At 47.4% G+C, this 26,073-nt stretch overlaps 1 protein-coding gene across 2 annotated transcripts in view; it reads right to left on the bottom strand.

Moving 5' to 3' along the window:
* Positions 1-26,073, bottom strand: part of PRMT3 (protein arginine methyltransferase 3) — a 2,239,468-nt gene that overhangs the window by 519,021 nt on the left and 1,694,374 nt on the right. For both annotated transcript variants that reach the window (XM_069623482.1, XM_069623481.1), the window contains exon 12: positions 16,415-16,602. In XM_069623482.1, the coding sequence (XP_069479583.1) occupies positions 16,415-16,602 (188 nt within the window). The remainder of the gene's footprint in view (positions 1-16,414; positions 16,603-26,073) is intronic.

The following is a 26,073-nucleotide window of genomic DNA, read 5'->3' as shown; positions in this document are numbered from 1 at the left end:
ATATAGTCTATTCTAGTGTGTACTGCGTGTGGGGGTGAGTAGTAGGAATACTCTTTTTCTCAGGGTGCCGCTCCCGCCATAGGTCTCTAAGTGCAAATTGTAGTGTTAGTGCTTTCAGTATTTTGGCAGGGGGGGAGGGGCGGACATGTTTATTGTCCGATCTGTCTTTACGGGGGTCAAGGGTACAGTTCTGGTCTCCCCCCACATCAAGATGCTATATCTATATGGGCCGAGTCGGGTGTATAATGAGCGAAAGAAGACAGTGGCGTCGTGGTTGGGGGCGTAAATGTTAATCAGGCAGACTTCCTTTCCTTCTATGGATCTGTGTATCAAGGCCATTATGCCTTCATCATCCATTTTCGTTTGCATCACATTTATGGGAATGGTTGAGGCGATCCAGATTAGGACTCCTCTTGCATATGTGGATTATGTGGTGCCTGTCAATGTGCCTCTCCAAATTTTAGCTAACGCTGCTAGCTTTTGTGCGTCCAGGTGTGTCTCCTGTAGGAGGGCGATTCCGACCTTGTTACGTTTCATGAATGTGTGGATTCGGCGTTGTTTGACGTATCTATTCATTCCTCTGACATTCCATGTCATGATCTTGATTTTCTCAGCCATGAGTTTTGCGTGGCCGAATGTTCGAGGGTGGCATTTGCGGCGATTCCTCTTTCGGTTCCGGCGGTTTCTGGCGTTCTGGGTGGTCTTGGTCTTGCTCTATATAACTCCCCAACTGAGATCCCAACTTACGGGTTCCCTTTCCCAAAAACAAACTCCCCTATAACAAAACAAGTCTAGCGGGGTTCCCCCCGTTCTGACTATCCCGTTTCCGCTCCATTTGACCTATAGGTCTCTGGGTGTCCTATGGGCGGGTTAATGTACCCAAACTACTTCTGGAGGCAGAAGAAGTCCACTTCGGCTGCTGTAGTGTTAAGAGCAGTCCGTTTCCGGGGGGCGCTGTTGAGCAGCCGACAAAATGGCTGCCTAGCTTTTCAGCTCCGTGTGCTGCCGCTTTGCATCTGCTTCCATCTGCGGTTTGCTACTCTACCCCGTCTCCAGACTTGGCTCCTACACTGCTGGCACCAGGGGCCACCTGCCTGTGAAATTTGACCCCGAATCGGACCTTTTAACCCTGTATTCGGCCGCCGGTGCTGCCCCCGCGTGTGGCCGAACTGGGCCCTTGCGCTCCCAGTGAGCAGCGCGGGCGGCGGCGCCGATAGACATCAGTGACAGCTGACGGCCCAGGGGTTCATCCCTCGCTCGGCTCTCTATCCTACCCCCGCGCCCGGCTGCCCTGTGGCCGGGACCGGGCCTGATACGCGGGGGCCGCCTGTGCTGCCTACGCCGACGCACGTGGACGGATCCAGCGCGGAAATCCGCCGCCTGACATCTGGTACTCCTGGCGGCCGACCGCGGCTCCTGCACCGCCCTTGCCTGGCTCTACCCCTGCCGCCTCTGAGACATCGCGGCACGCCCCGAAGACAACGCTCCCTCCTAGACTCTGCTGAAGACGCCACCATCCTGATCCTGCTTACGGAGGTGAGCCGAGCCTGAGATGAGGGGCTGGGGAGGCCGTTGTGTGCCGTATTTTTCTGCAAACCCCCCTGGATCAATCTGACTGCTGCCCTAAGATCCGCGCTGTGCCCCGGTAGGGCGAACCCCTTTGGCCGTCACTCCGGCGCCTGAATTTCTGGCTCAGGGACATTTATTATCCTCACGACTCTGTGGGCCGTTGCTACGCCATCAACAAGAGTGCAGCCTTTTCCATCTGGTCACTGCACCGTCCCGCTTCAGGGTACGTGATACCCGCACGAGTCCAACCACTGTCAATACTCTATACCACACGCCACACACGATGTCCAATAGGTCCAGGAACACTGGTAAAACAGGGGCCATGGACAAATTTGCGAAAGTCGCCCCGAGGCCCGATTCGGCCCATACATCTTGCGACCAGATCGAAGTACCACTCCCCGCAGAAGCCCCCCCAGCGGACCTGACGGTCATCATGGAATCAATGGCTAGAAATTTCGCAGCTTTCCATGAGAAGCTAGATGACATCAATGCAAATGTGGCCTCTCTCAGGACCAAACTAGACCAACAAGGGACGCGAATCACCGAAACTGAAAACAGGATCAGTTCCAATGAGGACAATATAACCACACTGCAGAACACGGTATCCACCCTTGTCTCGGACATGAAACTGGTGAAGGCCAAATGTGATGACCTCTAATCTAGATCACGGAGGAACAATATACGCATTATTGGAGTCCTGGAAAATGCGCTGAAGGGTCGACTTGAACTGGCTGTCGAGAACCTTTTGAAAGACCTGTTGGGCAGCCCGGATATGTCCCCCTTCTTCACAATCGAAAGGGCCCATAGGGCACTGGCCCCACGTCCCAAACCGGGAGATTTTCCGAGGCCCATTGTTGCTAAAATTCTGAGTTTTAGAGACCGGGATCAAATCCTCCGCCTCGGGCGGGAGAAGGGTGAGCTCAGATTGGACTCGCAGGTGATCCGAATCTTCCCTGACTTCTCAATCGCAGTTCAACAGGAGCGTCGCCAATTTTTTGGAGTCAAGAAACTGCTCAGGGAAAGAAGCATTCCATACGCCATCCTATTTCCTGCCCGTCTAAAGTTCACATTTAACAGCAAACTTTACTTCTTTACGGTGCCCTCGGAGGCGGTGAAATTCATAGAGGCACAGATTCCCCCACATCCGTCTGCTGTGGATGTGGGGGAGAATGACTGAACCTGGTCCGAAACTTGTTCTTCTAGATCGTCTTTTGCTCATACGGGCTTGCGGCTCCACTATCCACCGGCCTCCCCCACAACTACCTTGCTGTTATATTTTCCATGCCCTCCGAGCTGTACTCACTGAACCTAAACCTTCAGATACGCACTGTCAATTTTTCATGTTGTTGAACCACTCATCGTGATTATGCTAACTTCCTGTCTTTGTTGAATGCTGCATGTTTCTGTTATATACTGGGGCCGACACAGCTGCATACAGATGTTGCGACAGGCATTACTAAACCGCGAACACTGTTTAATTTCTTACGGACACCCTTGGGTCCCAAGCGTGCTAGCACACGGCAATAGCGCACCCCACTGCGATTGCACTGCATTTTGTACTTTTGTTTTGGTTCTGCCCCTGTTGGGCTCTTGCACAGGCCGGTCCATGTTGGGGCCGATCCGACTGTGCGCTGTTTGGGGTGGGTGGGGGGTACACTGCTAACCTTGGGTTGGTGGTGAGGGTGGGGGGGGGGAATACTGGGTGTTTTCTATAAAGGCACACGAGGTTGCATGGAGCGAGCACTAATGGGCCGTGATCGCGAGTTTAACTTCAAGCTTAGGGACACACACTATTGTTGGATCCTAGATGTTCATTGAGAATACGTGTTACATAATGGTGTATCAGTTGCTGCGATGGCTACCGTCATAATGTCATGGAATGTTCGTGGGGTAAGCAACCACTCCAAGGCGCGTAAAATCGTGGCTTATGCCAACAGACATTGCTGCAAAATACTGCTCCTACAGGAGACACACTCCAATGGCCACATTCCTAGAACCATGGCCCCAGCATGGGGACCTGCTAGATTTTTTACCTCCTACTCCACTCAATCAAGGGGGGTTCTAACCATGATTCATAAATCCATTAAGTTTACATTGCACAAAAATTACACTGACCCTGAGGGACGTTATGTAATACTACACTGTTCCTTGGCCAACAAAGAATATCTACTTGTCAACACCTATTGCCCCAATGTGGACTCTCCCGATTTTTTTGACAAGATCACCACCATACTGCTGAGATATGTGGGCACACCGATCCTTTGGGGGGGAGATTTAAACCTTATCCTTGATACGGCCCTAGATAGAACTGGTACCACTTCCCGGCCTTTGTTCAGTGCTGCACGCAGACTGCACTCTCACATTAAGACCCTTGACATCTGCGATGCCTGGAGAATGCTACATCCCCATCTAAGGGATTACACTTATTACTCATCGGTGCATGATAGCTCCTCTAGGATAGACCTCTTTTTTGTCTCCAAAGGTGTCATGGGAGGGGTTGTCGACTCCCAGATCCTACCTCGCACGCTGTCTGATCATGCCCCAATTACACTCTTGGCTAGACTGGGGATACCTGCTCCGACGTTTAGCACCTGGCGTTTCAAATCTGATGCTCTACGAGATGTTGTATTCAAGGCTGAAATACTTGCTGACATTCTGTCTTTCTTCGAATTAAACACTCTCCGAGACACTTCTGCTGCAGTAAGATGGGACGCCTTCAAGGTATATATAAGGGGAATGTCCATCTCCCGGGAGGCTGGGGTGTTGAAATCAATTAGAACAGCATTGGGCCGGTCTGAAAGCAAACTGAAGCAACTGGAACTGCAAGGTGCCTCGGGGTGCCGACCATGCCAAACTTGCCCAGATCTCCGATGAACTTCAGGCATTCAACAAACTTGCCGTCAGCGAAATACAATTCCTTGGCCGCCCTCAAGCAGCCAGGAAATATGGTGAGGGAAATAGGCCCGGGAAAACGTTAGCAACACTAATCAAATGGGAATCTGGCCGAACGCAAATCACCTCTCTTAAAGATGAACAGGGAAATGTTCAGTGGGCTGACCAGCAAATCCTAGACACATTCACCGAGTTCTACAGGTCTCTCTACTCTCAGCCTGCTGAGCACACTGAACAACATATGCGAGAACTCCTCGACCGGATCCCCACCACAGAGATCTCCTCCACCACTCGAGATGAACTAGATTCCCCAATTACACTTGATGAGATAGTGACGGCCATCTCCGACCTACCCAAGGGCAAAGCCCCGGGGCCTGACGGCTTGACCGCCGATTTCTACCGGGAACACGTTTCCATACTCGCCCCCAAGCTACTTGAGGTCTGGGATGAATCGCTCCGAGTCTCTATCCTCCCCCTTTCCATGCGCAAGGCAGCCATCACAGTGTTGCTCAAGCCTGACAAACCGGACGATGAATGTGGGTCCTATAGACCCCTCTCCCTTATGAACCTCGACAAAAAGATCTTCGCAAAAATTATAGCGAACCGATTTCTGACCATTATGACATACTTGGTCCATGAAGACCAGGCCGGCTTTGTACCTGGTAGGTCCACCTCCCATAACATCAGAAGACTATTTAACGTAATGTCCCGCATCGACCAGGATGTGCAGGCGGTGGCGGTCACACTGGACGCACAAAAGGCCTTTGATATGGTCTCCTGGAGATACACCTGGCTGGTGCTGGAGACTATGGGCATTGGACCGAACATGATTAGGTTCATCAAATTGCTATACACCTCTCCCGTGGCGCGGGTTAGAACCAATACACTAACATCTGACCTTTTTACACTCTTTAGAGGTACCCGACAGGGATGCCCTTTTTCTCCAATACTGTTCGCTCTAGCAATAGAACCAATGGCAGATTATGTCCGTGCACATCACGCCCGCAAGGGAATAAGATTGAAAGACAGCCCCGAAGTCATATCTCTATACGCCGACGACGTTTTGTTATATATCAGAGACCCAGCGACACACCTGGACTCAATACTGAGGGATATCACCCGCATTGGCACCCACTCCGGCTTCACTATTAACTATTCCAAATCGGAGATCTTCCCGCTCACTAAATCTACCCAGCGACCCGTCTCTGAATACCCCCTCCGCTGGTCACCGAATGGTGTCAGATATCTGGGCGTACACATATCCTTAGCTAAATCCACCCTCCTTGCTGATAATTACGTTGCGGTATCACGAACAGTTGAGACCAAAGCCCTCCGGTGGCGTCCCCTCCCACTATCCATTGCTGGACGGCTCTCCCTCATTAAAATGATTCTGCTCCCCAAACTTCTCTACACGTTTAGCAACGTACCCGTATGGCCTGGGAAGGCCTATTTTTCCAGGCTACACACATTATTTGCGCAGTTCCTTTGGCACTCGGGCGCAGTACGTAAAAAGTGGATGGACATGACGCTTCCATACAGGCTAGGGGGGACTCACGGCTCCGGATCTATCACTTTACTGGCACGCAGCTCAGGCCCAACATGCTACTCACTGGTATCCTGGTACACCAATGCGTCCCCATGTCAAACTGGAAAAACTTGCAACTGCTGGTACCGATCTAATGTCCATTATACTGCATCGTCAATACACACCCGACTCTCCCATTGACCCTCTCAATACGACTCTTTTAGCCTGGGCGCGCCTACTATTCCAGACGCCTGGAGCCTCCCCGTACTACAAGTGGCTCCCTGTGTGGGCCTTTCCCGGCCTGGAACCAACCCACGATGCAGCGCTGGCCCGACACTGGGGGATGCTGGGTTACCAGGCACTGACGGACTTCTATCCCAAAGGCAGGTTCATTGACCCCCTCTCTTGGAAACCGGCACATACCGGGACCGCCTTGGAAACCCTCCAATACTATAGATTACGGGCTGCGTTTCGCTCCAAATGGCCCACATTCCCGAACGAGCCCCCAGACAACCCGGCCATCGCATACATTGCCAATTCGGGTGGTGCTCGTGGAGTGGTCTCCTCACTCTACAAGATATTTCAGGCTGCTTCCCCTACTCCCACTTTCAGGGCACAAGATGAATGGGCCAGCGACCTGGGTCTGGAACTATCGGATGGGGCCTGGGAGGGTATGTGCCTACACACCCAAAGAGTCTCTCTCAATTTCCGTTTTCGCGCCATGCAATACAAACTTCTAAATAGACTTTATTACACTCCGTATAGAACCTCGAGGTTCGCCCGTACTGCAGCGCACCCTTGCCCCCGCTGCGGGGCGACAGAGGCTGATCACCTACACATGTTCTGGTCGTGTAACAAACTGCTTGGATTCTGGGAGGGTATCCTAGAAACACTCTCTGCTATCACTGAAACGGTGGTAGACCCGGACCCGCTGGCCGTCCTGTTTGGTGCATGGGGGACCGATGACACTAGAAGTTCAGCTAGATTCCTTAATATTGGTTGTATGATAGCCAAAAAATGCATTCTTCAGAATTGGAAGAGTCCCTTCCCTCCATCCCACCGGAAGTGGCTCCATATGCTCACTTGGTCACGTAATTGTGAGGAAGAATTCATATCCATGCTCCCTGCCACCTCTCGCCCCAAGAACATATGGATGGAATTCAACTCTTACCTTAACAATAGAAGCACGAACGCCTCCAGCCCCGGCTTCTCCCCCACTCCTTCCGTAGCTACCCCTACTATATGAACATATACTTGTGTAAATCTTATGTGACCTATGCCTGACGTTGCTGTTTACCATTGTACTATGCTTTATGTATCACTCCACTTTGCAACATGTGCCCGTGCTTGAAATCTTGCTGTTTGTACCATGTAACCTTCTGCCGCCAAAAATAAAATTTTAAAAAATAATAAAAAAAAAAGAGCAGACCGTTTCCAGTGTGGCTCTTGCGAGGATCGATCTTGCTGCATCAGGATGTAGTTACATTCTCAGTGTGTGCCTTGTCCCATTGCTGGGTCACGATGGAGGTTTAGGTTGCAGATTGCCGTGGATTGCGCTCTTTCGCTTCGAGGTCGGGGAACTGTTCTCTATCCATCCACTCTCTGGCTTCTGCCGGCGTGTCGGACAGGTGTGCTTTATTATTATGTAGCACTTTCAGTCTTGCTGGATAGAGAAGTATGTAGCGTAGGCTTGCATTCTTCAATCTAGCTTTGGTGTAAATAAATTGGGCTCTCTTCATCTGGACTTGGAAAATGTAATCCGGATATATGGATATCTTTGCTGAGTCTCTTTGTATGCGGCAACCTGACCTCGAGAAGGCTAGGATCGCGTCTCTGTCTCTGTAGTTGAGCACTTTAGCTATTATTGGCCTGGGTAGGGATCGATGGGCTCTTTCGATGTTGAAGCCTTGTGTTAATTTCCCAGCCCCAATTTCTTGCAGTAGGAAATCCTCAATACAGTTCGTGGGGTTGTTTCCTTCGATGCCCTCTGGCAGGCCTAAAATTCTAATGTTATTTCGGCACGCCCGCCCTTCGACTTCATCGGCTCCATCTTCCAGGTTTTTTACCTTTTGCGCCAGTCCGTCGACATCCCTAAGGAGCTTAGTTTTGGCCTCTGTGTTCTCGCGAACCTGAGCTTCGAGCCCTTCAGTTCTGCTTGCTATGGAGCGAGCATCTTGCCGAAGTAAGTTTAGATCAATAGACACTGCATCTATTTTACTTTCCATTGTCCTCTGGAGCATTTTGATGGCCTCCAGGAGTTGCGAGTTCGCTGGTTCTAGGGACTCGGTCCGCGTCGTCTCTGTGTTGGTAGTGCTGGTGTCTGGTCTGGCTGAACTACCTGCCGTGTAGGTCTCCATGGTGGTCTGCTTCTGTTTGCCTGGTGCAATGGCCAGGGGTGGTACAGCAGTTGTGCGCTCCAAGTAGCCAACGGGGGCTACGTAGGTCGCTCGCAATCTCTTAGATGTAGGTGAGTGGGTTCCTGGTCTTACTGTAATGCTGCTGCCAGGCCCCTGTGCTTCTCTGCTCAGCGTGCAGGGTGACCCCTCTGGCCGCGACTGTCTGCTTGCCTGTTTTTCGGTGGGTACTGCTTGTGTGGAGCACCCGGGAGTCTTTGTTGCTGTGAAGTGCTGCCCTGCCCCAAACCCACCCAGTGGGGCTGCGCGCTGGTATAAATGTCAATATATGCCGTCGTTTGCGGCTGCAATGCACTGCGTGGAGTGCACGCTTATCATGCACCGTTCCGGGCCATGGACTGCCCTTGGTCGCAGCCTCTGCGATGCGTCATGAGTTGGGGCTTAAAAAAGGGGAGGGAGGGTACCCCTCCCGCCGACTCCTCAACTTGTGCCCTTGGTCTGGACTGCCGGGCTCTCTCATGCGGCGGATTCCGACTCCCTCAGTCTCCGGCCCTACTCTGCCCGGGCCTTCCGCGATGGTCCGTGCGCTCCGTCCACTCTCGCTGGGGGCAGTCGCGCCCAGGCCGCTTCTTTGCTCCCCCTTCCAGAGCCGCAGACGTCACCGCCAGCAGTGCGGGCCAGGTCTCGCCTGCAGCGCCCCAGTCGCCCACGGGGCCTCACAGGGCCAGTCCTATTACGGAGCACAGGGGTGTCGGGTCTCAGGTCTTGCGTTGTCATGTGGAGCAAGTGTCTCTGCCACTCGGTCCGAGGTGTAGGCTCTCCATCAAGCTCCCGGGTCACCCGCTGGGTCTTCTCAGTGCTCTCTGATGCTTCTGGGTTATTCTCAACCCGAGGGGTCGGGGCCCTGCATAATACGCTGTTCAGTCAGCAGGCGCCATCTTCCTCAGGCTCCCTCGTCTCTCCGCAACTCGGTGCTCCATGGCGGGGGAGGGTCGCAGCGGCTGCAAACTTCAGGTGAGGGTGCACGGGGAGCTTGGCAGTGATTGTGGCCGCTCTCAGTTGTTTGTGCGGCGTGGAACCGTGATGTTTCAGCAGTATTGAGGCCGCATCAAGCAGAGCCCTCTGGAAAGCATCCTTCTTACATGACGGTTAGCCACGCGGCCCCAGTCTCAAGCTTTAATCCGCTTGGTCATACTCTGTTTGCACCTTTTACCTTAGTTCTATTCCTGTGTTCTGTAGCTTTTACATGCACAGGTTGTTGTTTCCAGTCCAGTTCTCAACCTGCTTTTGCTACCTAGAATCAGTTACCTTGTACCACTACCCTCCTTTGTTTCCTAGCACCAGTACCTTGCCTCTGTTAGCGTGCAACAGTTCTGTGCTATAGTGTTCTGCATTCTGCATTCCTGCTTTCTTGTTCTGAACTCGTTTCCATTTTGGTGGTCTTAGTGTCTGATGGTGTCTGAACTTGTTTATTCCTTTGTGAAGAGACTGGCTCCTTGTTAGGGAGAATTCTCTGTTTAGGCTGAATTTCCTAACCTAGTGAGTCCCCCAGCAGCTTTGCTGGATTTTTGGGGTTTATTTTTTTTCTTCTGCCAAGAGTGAGTCTCTTTTACCCTCACTCTTGGACATGATTTGAGTGCGTCTCTTTGACTCTAGATGTGTTGAATGGGCTATGGGGTCTTTTACTCCATAGGGCTTCATGTGTTTTTGTGATGTGTGTTACACAGCACCCTCAGTGCAGTAACACAGGGGTGTCATAGTGACCCCCCAGTATAGACTCCATACCCTGGGACTGACTACTGTCTCCCAGGGCATGTAAAGTCACCATCGACTTTACTAGTCTCAAATTCTGAACAGAACCAGTACAAACCATCATATTGTGGACGTACTGGCCGGGGCAATTCGATTGCCCGGGGTCTGTTAGTCAAGGGGGCACGTCTCCGTCCCCCCTGATCGAGTTTTGGCTGGTGGCAGTGGATACTACTTTTTATATTCGACCGCGAATATATCCCTATGGGATTTCCCATTGTTCGAGGCTACCAACTTTAATTATTAAATTCTTATAGCCTCGAACATACCGCCGGTTTATTTATTTGATATTAATTCTCTGGTTGGTATTTTTTGCCAGAACTCGGTTCTAAAATGGCGTTTGTGTTCGCTTCTGTGACTCCAACCCAAGTTGAGCTCTTTGTTCCACTTTTTGGCGGGCTTCTCCACAGAAGCCCTCCAAAGTGGTGCCACTCTGTCTGAGGTACTTAGGAGGGGTGGAGGGGGATTTAGGCACCCTGGACTGAGTTGCCTAGGCAACGCAAGTCGCACTCCGTCCTGATTGGCCCAAGTGGTGAGCCGGCCGGCTCACCACTTAGCATGTTTGAGTGACAGCTAGGCTGAGTCAATGGGGGTTTTCTGCATAAAAGCAGGGCTTTGGGGACGAACTTCAGAAGTCGCCACAGGACCTAAGAATCCGACGAGGGAGAAGCTGAGCCGACGTGCTACGACGCCACCACAGGTGGAGCCCTGCTGAACCGTATCACCACTTTTCCCAACCACAGAGGAGATCTCCAGCCCGGAGAGTCTTCTTCCTTCGACTGGTGGGGATAACCAGTCTGCTTCCTTTTTCGCTTCCTGGAGCATCTCGTGGCCGCCTTGCCTGTGCCAAGCACCCCGGCAACTGGGATACCAGGTTTTACCACTACCGCGAATCAAAGGGTAGTACCTTTAACCGGAAAACTCCGCGGCTGGTTTCTTCCCTGGCAGTGCAACGACCTTCATCTTTCCTCCACGTCGAGATCTTCTCTTCCTCTGGTCGACGCCGCGACTTGCAACCGCTGCCAGGAAAAACTGCCCCCGCTGGAGGATCCTTTCCACATAAGGTACCGTGTTCCGCCTGGCTTCCCTTGCAACCGACTGTACGGGGTAGATTTAGCCCCCGGCTTTCGACCCTGGGTTAGCCTGGGACACCCTGGCTAAACTTTTCTGAAACCTAACTAAAACCTTTCTGAAACTCCATGCAAGACTTTTTAAGCCTGTTGTCATTGTGTGATCTTGGGTGCATTTGTGCCCTGCTCTCTCCAAGAGTGGGCCCGACCGATGGACTTTGGCTCCCAAGTAACTTTTGACTTTCCTGCCTTGCTTAAGAGTTCCTAAGTATTAGTGTGGTGTACTTTCCTACATTCTGCCTTTTCCCTCCCTTTTTCGTTAACTTATTGGAGTGTCATCTATAGTTAAGCGCTCACCTCTGTCTGGAAATAAGTGGTGTTAACTAAGACTTGTCTGATAAGGAATAAGGAATGTATATATAATAATAGTAACTGTGTTTAGAGTGATTTACAATAATAGTGCTGGAGTGTTTCAATAAGTGTGTTTTAAATAAATAATTATATACCTTGATACCAAAGCTCTGCTCGGTGTTTGCTTGTGCTATTGTGTCTGAGTGCCTATTGTGTATACTTTGCATACTGCCTAACTCTTCTTGAGGGAAGTCTGACTGCTCAGCCACAGCTACCAGGTAAATCTGGGTGGTGAAGACTGCTACTAAGTGGGTTTACTGCCAACACCTGTAGTCCTAAATCTTTTGCAGTGGTCCCCAAGAGAACTGCACAGGTTTCTGCCTAACACTCCTGTACTCCAGGTGGCAATCCCTGCCCTTTTTTTGTCTCGTCCTATTTGTAGTCTATAGTAGTTGTTTGTGCCTTAGGGTCCAGATATAGAAGCCACTCATGCTGCCCCCTTTCATGAGCTTGCAGGGCATGGTGCCTGCAAGAGTAACTTGCCCAGGGGCATTGAGGTACCTTATTTCTGTGGGTAGTCTCAAGTCCGTCTTGGGCAAACCCCTAGTGGTATTCCTCATTGTTTTCCAGTATATGGTTTCCATTCCTTCTTGTTCAGTATTGTGGTATGCCTTTTCTGCCTATTCCATTTTTCTTATTTAAGTTGTCTGTTCTTCCTTGATTAACCTCCTGCTGTATGCGCTTGGAACGACTTTCATTCATTCCCCCCCCCCCCTTTTTTGCATCATTTTTACCAAAAATGTTTTGCTGAAAGAATCATCGAAAAATAGGGGGTGGGAGCATATAAGGAGTAGGGTGTGGTGGTGTATAGGGAATAAATAATAGGGGAGGATTGGAGGTCACACCACCCAAAATTTAAAAGTTTGATGATTTTTAATCGGCAAAACATTTTCGAAAGAAAATAGAACCATGCGCTTGCCGGTCCCTTTATATCAGCAAAACAACCCCCCTCATGACAAGAACACACTCTTTTGGTTGATATTGGAGGCAAACACCATTTGTTGTATAGGTGCCTTACAAATAACCAATACAATAACAAATAAATAAAATGGTCCCCCAGGCCCCCAAGAGGCAAAGATCTGGTAAAGTACTAATTGTCTCTGTGGCCCCTCCACAGAAAATCATGCAACACTTTGGATGAGACCTGCAAAAGGTCCATCACATTAACTCTAAACTGAGACCACAAGCATAGCAGCAATTGGGTCAACCTCTTGCAATAGAAAGATGCAGGGGCCAGGAGACTCAGAAGGTAGGGAAAAACAAAGACATAGATTCAAAGTTGGACTGAAACCGTTGGAACATCCAACAGATGTTGGCGAAACTCCCTGGGTGGAAAAGCCCTGACCAAGCGTGTGTCCAGAACAACTCCAAACAACAGGAAGGGATGTGAGGAAGTGGTGAGGATTTTTTGAATGCAAGGGAAATGCCACAGTAATGTAGCACAAGGTTTAAAATTGCTACTTAGCTCCTGCTTCTAGTCTAGGAGAGCCTGGTTAGCTTCAAATTAACAGTTACCAGGAGCTACTTTAGGCTCCCCAGGCCAACTGGTGCCTTACAAACAAGCATTTGTGACATTAACCATCAGTGGTTTAGAATGTAACTAAAGAAGAATTTGGAGAAGTCTATGATACATTTAAATACAATGGATGATGCAAAATGAACAAAAAGTGTACTGTGCATCTCATGTGAAATTTAGAGTTGTAGTGTGCAGAGTACTAACTCCTGGTTCCCAACCTGTAGCCCTTGCCTACTGGATGATGCCCGACACCCAGCAGCTGGTTTTAGTTCCTGCTCATTGAATATGAATTTTGAGCCGTGCAGCAGATGGCAAGTGCGGTATAAGTGGGCTTAGACACAAAGGGAGCAGCAATGCATGAGGCAATTATTCAAGTGGGGAAAGACGTAAATCCACTCCACCGTAAGATAAGAGCTTTGTAAAAACCACTGCGGTAGTGGAGAGTTTGAGCAGTGGCACTATAAACTGGTAATGTTGACTTCCAACTACAAATGTCAGATATTTCCTGTGCTTCAGATGTATCTGCATATGAAAGAAGGTATTCTCAGGGTACAGAGACAGTTCACCTTAAACTTGTCCTTGTTCCTGTGCAAATTCAGTATCCACAGAATGTGGATGAGTTGCATACCACAGCACCAAAAAATAAGCAGCAACAAGTTTGACTGTTGAACTCGCTGGCGCTCGGACAGTTTCTCCAGGAGCATGGCATCCAGGGAAGGTACATTATCCCAGGGAAACAAGCTACAAGTCCCAGGCATCGGATATAGGGTGTATCCACTTCAGAAAGAAAGTAGGACAGCCAACCAGTGTAAGATGCTGAAAGGAATAATTAAAGAAGGCTGGAAACAGGGCACAGAGTGATGGGACAAAGGAGGTGGGAATGTTTTCTCTAGGTGAACCTAGTCCCTTACATTGGAAAATGTTATACCTCTGGTGCAGTCCGCCGGGGGACTCCACCTCTGGCCCTATCGGCGTAGGATGCAAAGGATCAAAAGGAAATGTCCACTGACAAAATGTGTGGAGGACTATTGTACTGGTAGACCAAGTGACTTGCCCTTGGAAGCCTTATACTTCTCCAAGGCCTAATTGGGCTGTGAGCAAAACAGATTCAAATGACATTTCCAAAACATTTATCTTCAATACCAAATCCAACAAGGATTGGGAGTAACATGGAATCTTCAGGAATCATTCACCTTCCGAAGTGCTAAACTATTGAAAACAAAGAATTTCTACCCCAGTGTATCACACTCTTTGGTAGCTCTATCAGGATACAAGGTGGGAAATGTTGCAGTCTTGCCCTGTATGGTGGAAGCCTGGACAACTAAACTTTCAGGTAAAGGATGGGCTTAGAACCATACCAGGTAAAAGGGTGCGTGTCTGTTTCCTTGATATGTATTTGCCAGTACGCTCAAGTAAAAGCAGGTTCCGCCAACACAAAACATGCATGCTCAGAAATTACAGTGGAAAAGGGAGGAGGTACTCTGCGTTAGGATGCTGCTTCAAAATATCTGTAAGGTCATGTTGCCTTTTGGCAATTGAAGAAGTAGGGATCTCCCCCGACCCCCCCAAGCATTCAATTGCCTTGGCAATTATGCGCTGGAAGGGCACAGCAACCTGGGTAGAACCATTTGGAGAAGCTAGCAAAGAATCAACTTGAGGAGAGGTGTCAAGGCCAATGGTATCCCAGAGATAGGAGGCCAAGGAAGAAAGGCAACTAATCCTGATCGAGAAACTCCTAAGGGAAGTCGCAAAACTCTTCCCCCTCGATTTCCGACCTCAGGGGACCAGATTCTCTTCCTCAAAACACATCCAACCAAACCTGGTTAGGTACTCACTCCTGGAATCCAGGGTACATTTCTGGCACTCAGGTTATTTCTGAAAGAAACCTGCACCAAATAGCTTGGCAATGAGGCTTCTACGCTCAAAAGCCGAGATGCATTGTGTGGAAGAAAAGTGACCTCTGGTTCCAAGTACTGTCCCGAGCCTACAGCTGCGCGGGGGTGGGTGTAAAGTAATCCTCTACCAGCCTTGGAAGGCGCAGCAGGCCACTGTTTCACCACTCGCACCAATTCTGCTCAGCCCTCGTAAACAAGTAGAGCATCTTTTGGCAGAAATCCTTCCACTGGTACTGTCTGGAGGAGCTAGGGGGAGCAGTGCTTGCACAAATGGAGGCAGTGATTCCTCCGACTCCGAGGCCAAATCATTGAAGCTGGAGAAATGTTGTGGTTTCTTCATGGAGGAGTAGTGGCATTTGGAGGAAGACTAACTCGGAAAACCTGTTCTACTGCACCTCTTTTCCTTTGGTTAATTTCTCTCTGTTTCCTCATAGGACCAAGATTTCCCCAATTCTTTGACAGTGTACTGGAGCTTCTCCTGTTCTCTAGAGGCTGAAGACTTGAAGTGTGCAAAGCAGTGATGACTCCCTAAGGATTGGTAAGAGCTACACTCCTCAGTTTCGTGACCCAGGGTCAATCAGCAAAGGTGAAGTGAAGATCCAACATTGACACAAGACTTGTGCAGCACTTGCATGGCTTTAAGGCAGACATTGTTAAGGAAGACATGGTGTAGTTGGTAAAAAGCGAAGCATTTGCATTCCAAAGCTGCATCTGGGCATGCAGAAACAAGGAATTAAGATCATGTGCAGCAGTCGGCTCCAGGGATACCACCCATGGCGTGGCATCAGGAGTAATGGGTGCCAACAACCTCAAGCGTAAAATGAAGAGCTACAGTGCACCACATAACGAAAGGAATCCATCAGCAATGTCCCTTCAAAGTCTACTGCTACAGGTTGTCACACAGTCTTTTCCACCAAGTGCTTACATATATCCACTACCCACTGTTATTACAAGTATCAAAGGCATTAAGTTAATACTTGTTTAGTATTTTGTGACTAATCCTTTCTTTACTGCTATTGATTGGTTGACCTAATATTTGACAATCTGATCATCTGGATATGGTGAGGAAGTTAGCCAGAGCTATAGGCATTGGTTGAAAGCATCGTGAACACTTGTTTTGGTGGCCATTAGAGAGCCACTGAAAGCCCGGAATGTACGCATTTTACCCATTGCATCACATATTTCAGTGAAAAGAGGTATTTGAGTCAACTGCTCAATGTCACAAAAAAGACAAATTGCGTGGAGTCTCTAGTTTCTCCATATGACCACACACACATGGCACAAAGGTCTGTAGTAGTACGGGTCCAAAAAGCCTTTTGCAAACAATTGTTCTGTACACATAAAAATGAAGCAGTTTCAGTTATGCACTGTACCTTTATGATGCAGGGCTCTGAAATCAATGTCTCTGGTTCTACAACTTCCACCACTGGCTCTGGAATAACTGACTTCTTCATGCAAGACATGTCAAAGCCATACACATCCTCCCAGAAAACGATTTTCGCTCCATGTTTTTTCGGGTTGCTCAAAGCCACTAGGCTAATAGTACAAATATCCGGATACACTGAAAGACATGCATTAAAAAATAATTATATCACAGAGATAATTCAAGGAATTCATACAGCTATAATGACAAAACTCGACCCTTGGAAAAATGTGATTTTTATGGTTAATAGTTATGTCTTGCAAAAACAAAAAAACACATAACAGAGAAGCACATCCTAACGTTTTTGGAAGCTAGACTACAAACATTTTCAAACATACACAAAGCTGCAGAATCACGTTTGATCCATAAAAGCAGACATGATAGTAAAGAATCTTAATACTGAAATTACACATTACATTAACAAGCCTTTAAAAAAAAGGAATCGAATGATTTCCTTATAAGGTCTTTATTGTGCTAACTTAAAAGGAGATCTACAGAAGGATAATTGTATTAGTAAGACATACTTGATCTTAATGGGGTCTGTGACAAATCGAGGGAATTCGTCCCTTGTCCCCAAGTGGAAGACCCCACCTGTGAGGCTAGGGAGATGAGCCCGCCCCAAAACACCCTCCCTAGGTGTTGAGGAGAGCGGGACATCACCTGTCGATATTCCCCTTTGGGAACAAGGACTCCCGTTCCTATGAGGTACTCCCTAAGGATCACTCCAATATCAACCCTTCAGACATAGGGCCTCATCACCAGTTGGGCGGTAACCCTGGCAGTATTACCGCTGGGGCTATTAGCCCTACCGCCAAACCCCCCAGTGTTATTAGCGCCGGATCACGGGTTTGGCGGAATGGTTGGTTCCCATTCCCCATTGGGCCCATTCGGGAATTCCCCATCCCCCATTGGGCCCAATGGGGAATTTTCACACCGTTACCGCCGGCGGTAATAGCGCCGAAACTCAGCAAAATCGTGGCGGATTTGCCCCCAGCTCAGAGCTGGGGGCAAATCCGCCAAGCCCATGATCTGGCGGACCCTTAAATGCGGCAGTAATAGCACTACCACCGCATTTAAGGGTTACCGCCAGACTCGTGCTGAGGCCCATATTCTAGAAAGGACTGTATGAGGAAAAACCAAGGATGCGGAAACTGCAACTATCCCTTTAAATGGCAAACACCATTTTTACTGGGACGAGGAGGAATAAGTAGGAGGATGCAGGGAGGGAGAGACTGTGAGCGAGACAAGTGGGAAAGGCCCACGGCTACGTCAGAGCAGAGAGTGGCATAAACAGGGAACTCCAGGTGACCCACGAAGCAGAGGAGAGAAAGCAGCCACAAGTGGTGACGTGACCAATGATCGACCGGAGGTCCTTATAGCAACGTTGATACCACAACTTGGAAGAAGCATTGTGATGTACCGGTATATGGAATACTGGAAAGCCACCCAAACTGAAGAGACACAGGATGAGAAATTTAACGAAAGAACAAAGTCGGGCAGGCAAAGCCAGGAGCCAGAGCCGAAAAAGAGAGATCCTGGTGGGGCATTCCCTGGGGTTGTCAGGTAACAGGGAAAGTGGGAGGCCCGGGAGGGAGACAGCAAATCATAATCAGAATTTTCATGGTCGTCTCAGTGACAATAAGAGAAATAAAGAAGAAACATTACAAGAGTGATGATACTCGTCTCAATGACGATAATGAGGTGTAAGAGAATTAAAGGAGAATCATTACAAGAGTGTTCATACTAGTCTCAGTGAAGATAAAGAGGTGATAAGAAGATTGAGAAAGTATCATTACAAGAATGTTGATGTTTACCTCAATCAAGAAAAAGACAGAATCCCAGTAGAAGAAAGAGAAGTGAATGAGAATCACAAAAAATATATTCATACTCGGCACAGTCCAAGTAAAAAGAACATCAGTAAAAAGGAAGAGGAGATTACAAGAAAAACAAATAAACTGAAATATTTGTTCAAAGAAAGATATAATACAGAGGAAAAAGAGTGAAATGTATAAAAAGGAAAAGAATTTCACGAGACAGAATCTGCGAAAGGCTTAAGAGAAAGGAAAACACGGTCAAGTTGAGAAAATATCAATAAAGAGACAAAGGAGTTGGATATTAAAAGAAGTCAAGGCTTAAAGAAGTCTTGAGGGAACTGTATGAGCTGATCAGGGAAGTCTCAAGAGACTAGTTGAAGATCAACTATTGAGCATAACACTGCTGGAGGCAAAACGCAGGACAAGGGAGTCCTTCTCCTGCCTGAAGTCATTAAGATAATGGTATGGTCAGTTTGGATAGTGGACTTACTCTTTTAAGACATTTTCACTGCCAAGCACCTTAGCTGGTTTTGTTAGGTAGGGAACTACCAATAGAAGTATGGAAAGGTAGGCCTTTTCCTTTTCTCTAACAAAATAAAATTCACACATGTCTTACAAGGATCCTTGTCCTCCTGATCCACCACAAGTCTTAAAATACAAGTGAAAATCATATTAATATAATATAAATGTTAAAGCATGTTAAACAGTACACAAAAAAGCAGGAGGGGTGGCTTCAACACTGTGGTCAGCAGCAGATTTATGAACTTCCAACGTACCAGTCAATGTAGTCATCAAGGAAGTTTGTGTAATTCCTCATCACATTGTGACGACGCGCAAGCACCTAATGCACGGTTACCCAGGTGCAATTAAAAGCAAATAAGGAAGTAGCTGAAATGGCCAAGTATTACATTTATGGAGTGACTCGTCAGCGTTGGATACACACAGATTAAATCAAATCAAAGGGCATGTTCAAATGTATGCCTGAACATCAGGGGTGAACCACTGATGCACATCCAAAAGTGGCGACAAAGGACTGCACATGTCCTCATGGACTTTTCTAAACAGAAAATTATTTGTAAGCTTTACTTGAAAACCACTACCATCTGTTGAACGGGGGCCTGTATTTCCTGTGGCATGTGCCTCCTTTAATACATTCCACTAGGTGAACATAGCTAAACTAAGCATGTAATTAGCCATATGTAAGGACAGGTTCCATAAAACAAAGTGAAAGGCATCAAGTTTCTTTTGACTTGAGTGGGCAGCATCCAAAAAGTCATAGGTCGTGAACCAGCCTTATGCATGTACGATTAACCTCTTTGGAGTAGGTTGAGTAGAAAGCAAACAATGCCCCCATAGTGCAGGATAATGTTTATGGGCCACCTTCTTGGACACAACTGGTACAGAAAGAAGGTTTTTGCCCAATAGCCAAAACCAGGTCAGTCAGACCCTCGCTGAAGGATAGTGGTATTTGTGATAGGTGTCCTGTGCCAAAATACACATGAGAGAATGTAACTCCCTCTTAGACATTGCAACTGGGAGACCGAGTATTTCCAGGGCATTCAAGATTAGGTTCCTAGATGGCAGTTTCCAGAAATCCTCAGGGAGATCAACATTAATTCCTTGGCTCATGCATTCCAGGCCAAAAAGAAGCCAAGTCAGCAACCCCACCAACAATGTCCTCAACATGGGCAGCTTGGGGGCTCCTAGCTCTGGAACTGGTGAGAGATAAGGGGCCTGCATATCAGCTTTACCATGGAAATTGGGGGTGAAGAACTTGCAACAGACTTGAAAGTGACAGTTGTAACCTCATAGAACAGAAGCCTAACGACGGAGAGTTGGTATCAGACCAGAACTCACACCCAGCTTGTGCTCAGAGGCATGCAGTGTTGGGGTGTACAGAGGCCTCCATTGTCCAATGAAAGAGGGATGGGCCCAACCACTGGCATGACCGGTGCAGTCACCAGAGTCATCCACACTAGTGACAGTTTACAAATAAGTTCAAGCTTGGCAAGGATGAAAGTCTATCACTTGCTGCGGTGGAAGAGAGTATGGAGTTTCCGTAGGGGAACTAAGGAGCAGGATATTGCTGGTGCTGTTTCCTGGATTCTTTTTCCTCAAAAAACACCCTGGCACTGTAGCATCTGGGCATGGAGCGGTGACAGAGTGGAATTTCACCTTTGGGTCAGAAAGCATGCAGTACCCTTGTCAACTTCATGGAGTGCCATACACATTTTGCCCACCCACTCACCACTGGCCAAGTGGTGCACAGCTGTCATTGTCTTAGTCCAGCTCCAGACAAAGTCCACAACGAGACTGAGGATCAAACGGAAATATCTGCCACTTGTAGTCCCCACATGGATTTAAACCTGAAGTTCTCAGGAGAGACATTGTGAAAACTGACAGAATAATCAAGTGGTCTTTCTGTGTCCTATGGTACTGAAGTCATCAGGCCTGGCAGCTTTGTTTATGTACCTGAGATGTCCCTACTTTCACAGTACCCTTAATGATGCCAAGTGGGAATCGGTGTGGCATGGGTCCACTGGTCGCTATGAAAATGTGTAATCTGCCACTAGAGATATTTCAAGAGATGCGTAATCTTAAAGATAAAGGCTAGCGCTACAATCGGCTTTCCCTTTCCAATAGGCGGACAAGGAAATTACATACGTAGGGGTGCACATTACTAAATCATATAAAACCCTCCTAGGAGCCAATGTCCCCATTCTGTGAATGGAGACTAAAGCTACTCTGAAATGCTGGGAAATGCAGGATATATCTTGGATGGCAAGGTTAGTGCCATCAAATGGCAGTTCTACCAAGACTTCTATACATCTTCCAAGCACTGCCAGTCCTTATTCCTGAAAAGGACCTTCTAGATTTACAGAAAACCATGGGCCAATTCATTTGGAAAGGGAAACCATCTAGAATCTCAAGCCAGGTACTCTTGAGGTCGTAAGGTCTGGGAGGAATGGGGGTTCCATCCATACGACATTACTTTTGAGCAGCACAGATCACACCAATGTTGGAATGAGCATTACAAGACAGGCACACAAACTGAAAAACAATAGAAAAAGGCCGCTCATGACCATCTCTGGCCCACCTGCCATTTCTACCAAAATCAGCCAGAGACGCTTTGCTAGAATCCACCCAAGCTACCCTTAATACTTGGGATAAAGCTTGCAGACACCAGGGGATCACGACGTATCTGGGGTACTTATTGCCAGTACTACAGAATCCAACCTTTTCCCCGGGAATGGAGAGTGGGTATTTTGCAAATTGGGAAACACTTGGGACTCTGAGGCTCAGGGATATGTATAGGCATAGTCATCCACTCACATTTATAGAATACAAGGAGAAGTTCACATTACCAGAAACTGATCGCTTCCAGGACCTCCAGATTAGGCACTGGGTCTCTGATATCTGAGTTATTCGGGCAGGCACACAACTCCCCATAGAGATTGAATTACAAGTTGCAATGGGGTTGGAACTTCGGAAAATTTCTAACTGCTACCGCTTGTTGGAAAAAACCTTGGTGGAAGATAAACTCCCATATTTGATACGCTGGGAAAGGAAATTGGGGACAGAGATCGAAGCGGATTTGTGGCAGAAATTATGGGCCTGAACCCCAAAAAGCTTGAGATACACATTGTTCAAGGAATGCTCAATTAAAATATGCTATAGTTGGTACATGAACCCACAGAAGCTGCACGCGATTTTACCTGAATACTCTGACTGCTGCTGCCATGGGTGTGGGTAATTGGGGGACCTCGCAAACATGTGGTGGCACTGCCCCATATTCCAAACATATTGGCAGGAAATTTGGTCGAGAACAAAAGAGATCACAGGGTGTCTGCTCCCTATGTGTCCCCTCATTATGTTACAGGGGGATGTACCTGAGGATGGTTCCTTCCCAGCATCAGGCCCCAAAGCTGACCTTATAACTCAGCTATTGCTGGCGGCCAAATTGAACTGCGCAAGATTTCAGAAAACAACAGAGGAGCCAATCTTGTCATACTGGTGGGTCAAAATATGGGAGATAATAGCGATGGAAAAGCTGACTGCACATGTAACAGGGACCATGACTCGATTCGCCCGAACCAGGGCCCGCTTCCTTGAATTTGTGCAAGAAAAAGAACATGTGTTTTAGGCCACAAACCCTTAATGTATGGGACATGGGTGTAACACCCAGAGAAAGAGAGAGTAGTAAGAATAGAGGAAACCGATTTTGAATCACTGAATTACTGTTTTAGGATGTGCAAAGACATTGGGACACTAGTGGAACCACTTATTATTGTTTGTTTGTTCATTTATGTATTTTATTTATTATTGTTTGAGAAACTGGGAAAGAAATGAAAAAGTTTGAGGTTGTATATGAATTTTGTAAAACTGTTGGTTACGGCTATGTTTTCTCAAGACTTCAATAAAAAGACACATTTTGGAGAAAAAAAAGAGAAAGGCATCCTTCTCACCTTACTATATGAGCTGTTTCTCGGCTAATAGCCATTAAAGCATTACATATAAAGATGATAAGTTACTCACCGTAGTTATTAACGTACTCCTAGTCCATAGTCCACTTTCCTCCATAATGTATTGGGTGTCCCTCGCTAGGGACAGGAGACGGAACCTTTTTCACCAGTAAAATCATCTTCCCCTTTAAATTTAGATGCGAGCAGGGGTGCGGCCCTGGGAGCTGGCGCTACCCTGTCTCTGCCCACCGGCGCCACAACTCGGTCCCCTTTGACATGTCGACAATATTAACATTGCCTAATGACACCAGCTCTATTAGGGAGGACGACGTTGGGACGTATGGAGGTGTGGGGTGAAATATAGCCCCTGAATGCCAGAAATAAAGAGGGCAGAGTGATTTGTGAAATCCCATTGAATTATAAGGGCAGAAGAGAAATGGTGATATCAGACATGAGGCCAATTGAACCAAAAATAGGTCTAAATCTCAAAGGAAAGAAAGTGGGCTTAAATCTCAAAAGTGCGAAGATATGCGCAATGCATTTCAGCAAGGAAAAAAAGACATGTGGCCGACAATGCTGTTTTACTAAATCCATGGAGAGCCGCACTTTTACTTAAAGAGACAGACAGCAGCGTGTACAATATCTTTATGCAAATTGAGACTGTGATCCCAAAATCTTAATTGAAACCAAGCTTCTTGCAATTACAAGAAATAAAAGAACTTCCTTTTCCCCTCATGCTAATGACAGTATGCGAAGAGAAGTGCTCACTAGACTTTCAGAGTTACATGGTTTTTTCATATAACTGCCCCATACATATGGACAATCGTATTTCGCAACTGTGAGATTAAAGATGTACATTACATATGGATATAATATAAAATATCATGTGAAATGCATTGGTTATGAGCTTAAAAGCCATTGCTTGCAGAATATTACATGCAACCGGTCCATTCTCCTAAAGATGGAACTTAACCTCCAAGACCTTTCTTCTGCTGTCCTGGAGAGGGAGCTCCGATTGTCAACCATCATCAGGGTTATTGCTTAAACATATATACAGAAATAAACTGCTTAGACTTAAACCACAGTGGAAACAGATAAGCCATGCCTGTTCTTTCAACAGAAGTCACCTTGAGGTCACAATTCCCATAAAATGACCATTAGAGTTGCAGCCAGGGCCATTACAAGGCCAAGAAGGGAGAAGTGAATATAAACACGAGTCAGCCTCTGGTTGATCGCATGCTTAGCAACTTAACAGAACAAAGGAAAAGGCTGGAGTTTAGTTAATAGAACAATACATATTAATGATAAACATAACTAAAGTTATTAATACAAATTTGATTTGGGCCTTCCCTTGATTCGGAGAGATTTGAAAATTGGTGCAAGGGTGAAGTACAAAATTAACATGGGAACTATGAAGTGGCGTATTTTTCACTGATACGGCTCCTGAGTAAATGAGGAAAAACCTATCTCTGCATGGGAAGGGCGTGCAGACTTCAGACTAGCATCATCCAATTAGCCTTATAATGTAGTTCTTAAGAATAGATCCATACATGTAAAGATTTGAAAAATTAGGGTACTTGCCATGATGATAGATTTTCAGAGTTGAGACAGGCCGAGCACACATGTTAGTTTGGGATGAGACAGCTTTCTCCTCCCACAGCTTTCCTAACTCACACCCCTCATCTCCTTGTTCTATTAGCACACACGTGGGTTGTGGTTAGAGAAAACCAACCAATCCCTTTTTTGGGAATTATGACAAGTTTGTGATGTCATTTGTCCTATAATTAGACCAGTTTGCATTAGAGCAGGATTTTTTCCCAATTAGTCCAGTAGGTAACCTGCTGCTGAACTCTTGCGAGAAACATCCAAGCCGTGGAGCCCCAAATCTTGCACTGGAGACAGGGACCAGGAGGGATAGAAGCTGACTGGTACCCCTTGGAGGATTCAGAGGAGACTATCCTTGACTGACACCCTTGCTGTCCCAGAGGTGCCCTGCTGTTCCCTGATGCTCATTACAACGCCTCCCCTGCAAGTAAAACTATCCACAAAGCCAAAGATTGTGTAGGCCCTGCATATTTTCTAGCATTGTTTTAGTTTCTTCCCCATAGCACCATAGCAAAATATCCTGTTTGTCTATGCAGATCCTTAGCATATTTCATTAAAGTAAATCAATTAATTCCCCTATCGAAATCACAGGATGTGTTTTGTTGGCATTCAAAACCAACAAGCTCTTCCGATGGTGTTTTGAGCCGGTATAGACAAAGATTTGCATAAAGAATTAATCCCAAAAGCCCGTTTCCACATGAGTGTGCAGGGTGCAAAACAAAATTGCCCCTTTGTTCCCATTGTGCTATGACCAAAACCACAAAGCCCTGCCTGGTCTTTTTAGGTGTTGCAAAACAAATGTTCCCATTGCTTTTCTTTCCCTCATATTGCAATTGTGGTCATAAGTGAAAATCATTAAATGTCCCCTTGTATCCGTTTTCCAAAGAGTGCATTTTATTAGAATCTCAAATGATTTTCGCATTGTGTTCCCACTCTCTGCCACTGGCCCTCAATTTAGAGGGGCCAGGTCTAATTTATGTTTGGAGGGTGGGGCTTACTGGGAGAAAAAGGAACAAGTTACTTACCTGTAACTGTTGTTCTCCAGCATGGGTCTGGCATGGATTCACATGCTCATGAATATTCCCCGTCGTCAGGCTGGGAATCCTCGGTATAGAAAAAATCAGTATCAGTTTCGTTTCTGATCTGTCTTTCTTAGTAGTAACCAATCACTGTTCTCTGGGTCATACTGCCCCCAGCCAATGACTGCCCTCTCCCTAATCCCCGCCTCCGGCTGCCATCCTCAGATTTGGTAGCACGTAAAGTGGCAGTATGACCAAGTGAAGAGCCGCAGAGGGGTAGGCGGGAGGGTTCGCATGTGAATCCATTCCAGACCCATGCAGGAGAACAACAGTTACAGGTAAGTAACTTGTTCCTTCTCCAGCATGGGGTCTGGCATGGATTCACATGCTCATGAATAAGAGAATACATAGCAGTACACACATGCACAACCACGGGAGGTGGCAACAGGCTCAACATTAAGCAATTCAACAACTCAACATTAAGCAACTCTTACCTCCTCACCAGGCTCACCTTGGGCGAACAGGTTGCGCAGCACTTATTGGCCGACCCTGGACTCCTCCCTGGAGTCCCGATCGACGCAGTAGAATCTTGTGAAGGTGTGCGTCGACCTCCACATCGCAGCCCTGCAGATGTCCAGCAGGGGCACACCAAACAGGAAAGCTGTGGTAGCAGCGATCGCTCTGGTCGAATGGGCTCTCGGACGGCAG

This window comes from Ambystoma mexicanum, chromosome 11 (assembly GCF_040938575.1).
Source record: "Ambystoma mexicanum isolate Mex_15411 chromosome 11, UKY_AmexF1_1, whole genome shotgun sequence".
Taxonomy (NCBI): Eukaryota; Metazoa; Chordata; class Amphibia; order Caudata; family Ambystomatidae; genus Ambystoma; species Ambystoma mexicanum.
Note: the sequence above shows the minus strand (reverse complement) of the source record. Positions and strands in the feature narration are given on the sequence as shown.